This window comes from Desarmillaria tabescens (genome assembly GCF_030435595.1).
Source record: "Desarmillaria tabescens strain CCBAS 213 chromosome Unknown EV420scaffold_74, whole genome shotgun sequence".
Taxonomy (NCBI): Eukaryota; Fungi; Basidiomycota; class Agaricomycetes; order Agaricales; family Physalacriaceae; genus Desarmillaria; species Desarmillaria tabescens.
Window position 1 is genome coordinate 206,453 of NW_026848373.1, and position 5,178 is coordinate 211,630.

Here is a 5,178-nt window from a genome sequence, read left to right on the forward strand (position 1 = left end):
CTACGATTCTGACGCGACGTCTCGTAGTCTTGCTCCTTCTGTCTTTGAGGAATCCATATCGCTCAACCCTCCACCGGTCATCGCTTCCCCGCTGAGCAGAGCAGGGTACTTCTGTGTTCCCACCCCACTCCGATTTATGGGAGGCGTGAACGGCTTGGCTTGTTAGCAAAAGAAGAAGGCCAGTCGTGGTGCGAAGAGCGAGTTCGGGGACAACGTATGCCGGTCACGGATCTGAATTCTCTCCACCGAGTACATGCCGCCCTCTGTAGGTGTATACCTTGCGCATACCCTCAGAATTTATCTCAGTTAGGGATCCCGACCTATTCGGCCTCCCTGGTCCTCCGACGCTTCCTTTCTCCACCTCACTTGGCTTTGGGGGGGTTGGCTGGGAAGAAAGAAAAAGCTCGTTGATGTTGTGAGTGGGGAGAGCGACGGCCTTTCTGGCTAGCGGAAAAATGTGTTGATGTAAGCGCGTCTTAACGACCAGTAAATGCCGAGCTTAACATCGATGACTTGCGACGCCTGACTAGTGACTTTTCCTAGGTTTGCTCCCTCCGTTGTGGAGGAATCTGCTATCGCTCGGTGCTCACGTTGATATTCCGGCTCCTGTGGTCGTTTCTTCGCTGTGCAGAAGAGGGTATCTATGTATTCTCGCCCTGTCTGAGGAGGTGTGTTGGGAAAAGCCTGGTCGACGCGTCGGTGGGTGAGAAGCATGGTGCAAGTGGGGCGCGGAGGAGCGTCTTGGCTTGTCGCCGAGTAAAATTTCCGTTCCCTCCTCACCGTGCATATTCCACCCATATTCCGGTCCTCCGGCGCCGATTTTTCCCATGGCTTTGGGGGGGGAGGCGTGTGGATGATGTGAGTATGGGGTGGACCAAGGGGGATGGAAAATGTAAGCGCGCTTGCAGGACCTCCCTGATTATCGAGTATGTGCCAAATATTATCTCGGTGACTTGCGATGCCTGAATTAGTGATTTCTCCTAGTCTCGCGCCCTTCGTCGTGGAGGAATCTATATCGCTGGGCACTTCCGTCTATATCACGGCCTCTCCAGTCCTCCACTCCACTCTGCGGTAGTGCTGGGAGTCTCTGTATATATGTAACCGATCTGCTAGCAGGAGGACTCGGGAAAACCGCGTCAGTCGGTGAGAAGCGTGATGCGAGTATGTCGGACCCGTGGTTCTGGATGAGTCGTTGCCTGCCGGTGAGAGAGTCGCAGAGTGAGTTTTCCATTCCCTCCTTGTCATTTATGGTAGACTGATGCGTGTGCTCAGTTCAAGTAGTACTCACGGGCGACGTCCGGACAGTGTAGGATCGTGCCGGACGCGACGCTAAAGTCTATTTGACTGACGAACTCGTATTTCTGCTGCATCGTGCTGATACCTCGCTGAAAGCATGAGGTGCTGACGTCAAGCACGTCGTTTTGTGTGAGTTAACTTTATGCAAATGATAGTAGTGTTAATTAATTTTGTCTAGGCGAACGTGGAAGGTGCTTAGTTCGCTGTTGTAGCGGAACACATCCAAGGAGAAAATAAGATGGACATCCACAGATATCCACTTCCGCCTGTGTTTGTATGAGAAATAAATCTCATGAAGGAAAGGAGAATAAGGATAGCTTCAGCTTGTAAAGTTCGCGATGCGCCAAGTTGTCTCGGCTAGCTCGGCATTTCCCAGGGAGCGGAACCGAGTAACAGCGAAATTTGGAGACAGGTCCGATTTCAAAGCTCACGATTTTACACCAGCAGAGACCGTATAAAAACTAAACTAAACTTCTCTCCTATCTTTATGTCGCGCGCAGAGGTCCAAGTCTTCACCGCGGTGAGACTGTATTTGATGTCAAGGCAACGGCCGACAGCGTGTCATCTCCAGCCACGTGCCTGTGAATTTCACGTCATCACCATCACCACAAGCGAGTTCTCGGCGCTGTCGCTGCTCTCACCGCAGCATTGCTTTTTTTCTCTCCTCTCCACTCATCGTTCACCCCAGTCTGCAGGCAGCCACGACGACCACTTGAAGCCCTCAGGATAACGAACCACTTTTTTGCATGGGTTGCGCTTCGGAAAACCAAGACGCTGTCGACCAGTCATCCTTTTGGGACTCGGATGGAGTCAATTGGGACGCTCATAGGATAGGATGGGCTATTGCTGGGGGGTGCAGTGTTCTGGTGTGTTCGGTTCCCTATCGTCTGACTTAGTTTTGGCTGACCGGGCTGCAGACGCTGATCATCACGATGGTGACAACGAGCAAGCACGCTAGGCACTATTCCAACCCTAACGAACAACGACAAATGTCCGTCTCCCTTTCACCACTATACGTATGCCACGTGCTAATCGACCTACAGACTGCGAATCATCTACATGCCCGCCGTCTACGCCATAATCTCATTCTTCTCGTACCGCTTCTTCCGGTCCTACACGTACTACTCCCTCATCGAAGTCGCCTACGAAGCCATCACCCTCTCCGCCTTCCTCCTCCTCCTCATCGAATACGTCGCCTCCACCGGCTCCCACCACTCTGCCGAGAATGCCCTCGTGCGCAAAGACAAGAACAAACTCCCCATGCCTCTCTGCTACTGGCGCTACCGGCCCACGAAGGCGTACTTTATGTACACCATCAAGTGGTCGGTGTTGCAGTACGTCATCATACGGCCAATGTGCTCCATCGTGGGGATTATCTGTGAAAAGTACAACGTGCTATGCGAGAGCGAGGGGTTTGATTTTCATTATGCGAATGCGTATTTGGAGATTGTGGATTTTATTAGTATAACGTGCGTACCCCTGCCCCTGCCCCTTTCTTCATGTGTACTCATGCCGAAGCAGGATCGCGTTATACGGTCTGCTCATATTCTACGGCCTTACGAAGGAAGAGCTAGCGGGCCGACGACCACTCGCCAAGTTCCTGTGTATCAAGCTCATCGTCATGCTCCCGTGGTACCAGGAATTTGTCTTTAGCTGGCTCGAAGGCCGGGTTATCAAGGCGACTAAATACTGGACCGCGGCTAATATTGCTAACGGGCTTAATGCGCTCGCTATATGCATCGAGGTACCCATTCTCCGTCTCTCCCTCTCCTCTCCTTCATCTCTGATGGATCCCGCAGATGGTATTCTTCTCAGGCCTAATGCTCTGGGCCTACACCCCCGCTGAATACACTCAAAAGCCACCTGTGGCAGGCGCATGGCGCGCCCTCTGGGACTCGATAAACTACGCGGATTTCTTCCATGAAATTTGGTTATCCCTCCGGTTCTTCGTGGATTACTTTACGGGCAAACCCTGGGCGCACGGGCCACGCCAAGACAAGGTAGGTTTCCGCAGTTTCCGCCTGTACGGCATGCCACTGACGGTATTGGTTTCCGCAGGCGGACTTTGCACAGGCCTTTGGGCTGAATGGCGCTCGACCCACTCCTAGTGCGCCGTATAACAACCTTAGTTCCGGCACGTAATCAGTCATACACCCGGGGGATTGAGAATCTGATTGGACTACACAGATGGCGGCGAGTATCCTATGACGACAAGGACAAGCTACGATGAGAATGTGAGGTTGGCTCCGTATGCGTACAAGGAGGAGCGGTAGCCGTAGAATCTATTTTTATTGTTGCTTTGCTTGTTTATCTAATACCCAGTTATGTTTATGTTTCTGTATCCCGCGACGAAGACTTGACTGAGAGGGTTGTTGAGGGCTGTAAGCCGAGCTCGTCTGATTAGTCGGCCTCCCAAGTCGGGGACGAAACGATTCATCCTTGGGATTAGAACTTCCGTAATCGTGGGCCCGGACTGGTTCGTTGCAGACTCCATGGAACCCGTTACCGCACCATTTTCTTCCTAAAAATGAAATTCAGGTGCGCATTTACACTTGCACTTCGTTCCATCCAATATAACTGTAGTTTAACGGTCACCCGGAGATCGTGGAACTGGGATACTTTGTTCGCTGAAGATGTTACAAACTGGACAAGGTTAACGTCTTATGTGTCACAATCTAGTTGAGATGCGGAAAAGTCATTCAACAGCAAAACTGACAGGCAAATTGTGCATAATACTCATTTCCTCCTTCAATTCATCGGTTTTCATAGTAATTTTCGCCTTGTCAGCTTTCGATTTTTCCCACCATCACGCCCTTAGACGACCGAAGGGCAGGGTTATGCATTGTACCTCGCATTTATTGCACTGTACGCCTAATAATTCCAAGAAGTACTAATCTCGGCTTCATAGCCATCATCGATTGCACAAGATAATGGTTCTCTACATGTGTTAACATGAGTCACATTCTGAAGTCGCTCTACTACGGGACAGTCTTTGTCAAAATCAATACTAGGTATGCGTGTCGTTCTCCATAAGGTGGACTTAGGGTTAGCCCTCCGACCTTCGCGGCGAAGCCGCGTTGGGAGGGGGGTACGAGCCGGAGGCTCGCAAGAGTAGTAGGGTGCCACAACCACTCACCTTAGAGGGTTTGTTTGCGGTGCTTGGGGAGCGATGCAGGTCCAACAGGGGATGGGGATTAGCCAACCCGACCTGTTTCACTTTTAAAGCTCTTCAGGGACCGTTAATCGTGCAAGCCAAGACTATGCGGGTCTAATGCTATTGGACCAGCAGCGCTCGCCAAGCGAATTGCAACAAATCACGCCATTATGGTGCGACATTAGTAATAATAAAAGTGGAGCCACTTTTATTTATTAGTAAGATTAAATGACTAATACTAACCGATGATCTGATTAGTCATACCATATGACTAATGTGCCGGATCAGGCCGAGAGGGTTAGGGTGGACCCTACGACTCTTCGGCGGGGCCCCCCCGGAGGGAGGGGTGCCGAAGACGTCGTAGGGGACTTAACATATCTCCCGGACTTACAAGGAGTCGGTGCGGTAGTTTGGCTGTGAAAAGCGAGTACGGAGCTAGTAGGCTCAACGAGACGGGACCAATGGGCTGGGGAAATTCCCCAAGCCAACCCATTTCGTATAAATACTCATCAGGGTCCGTGCGCTCGAATTGCACGATTATTGCGACTCGTGCTTCTTATTAGAAGTGGTCTGACAATAATCGTACGATATTAATCTTATATCGTCATCGGCGATGTCATTAGATCCGTCCAGACAGGCCTAGACCGGTTACGCGGTTAAATGCGTAATCGTGCTTACTCTTTTAATAGCCGAACTACCGAACCGGCCCGTTGAGTCATACCAAATGA

General features: G+C 51.1%; 2 protein-coding genes across 2 annotated transcripts; one reads left to right on the forward strand and one right to left on the reverse strand.

The window, feature by feature from the left end:
• On the reverse strand, positions 1-1,370 carry EV420DRAFT_1485855 (uncharacterized protein; the record flags this gene model as incomplete). Its single annotated transcript, XM_060470295.1, has 4 exons — positions 1-158; positions 289-444; positions 591-1,010; positions 1,289-1,370. 4 exons carry the CDS (start codon positions 1,368-1,370, stop codon positions 1-3), a joined length of 816 nt encoding a protein of 271 aa, XP_060323753.1.
• Positions 1,371-1,767: 397 nt separating this feature from the next.
• Positions 1,768-3,801, forward strand: EV420DRAFT_1581505 (DUF300-domain-containing protein). The gene is made up of 7 exons (XM_060474662.1): positions 1,768-2,162; positions 2,214-2,287; positions 2,340-2,765; positions 2,818-3,040; positions 3,096-3,296; positions 3,355-3,430; positions 3,484-3,801. The coding sequence occupies exons 1-7, from the start codon at positions 2,043-2,045 to the stop codon at positions 3,567-3,569; spliced, it is 1,206 nt and encodes a 401-aa protein (XP_060323754.1). The 5' UTR covers positions 1,768-2,042; the 3' UTR covers positions 3,570-3,801.
• Positions 3,802-5,178: the final 1,377 nt, after the last annotated feature.

Excerpts from the sequence above, each read along its gene's own strand:
- EV420DRAFT_1581505 (XM_060474662.1), top strand. The coding sequence starts at position 2,043 with ATGGGTTGCGCTTCGGAAAACCAAGACGCTGTCGACCAGTCATCCTTT. Across the intron at positions 3,297-3,354 it reads ACGGGCCACGCCAAGACAAG|GCGGACTTTGCACAGGCCTT; the intron begins GTAGGTTTCCGC and ends TGGTTTCCGCAG. Across the intron at positions 3,431-3,483 it reads GTATAACAACCTTAGTTCCG|ATGGCGGCGAGTATCCTATG; the intron begins GCACGTAATCAG and ends TGGACTACACAG.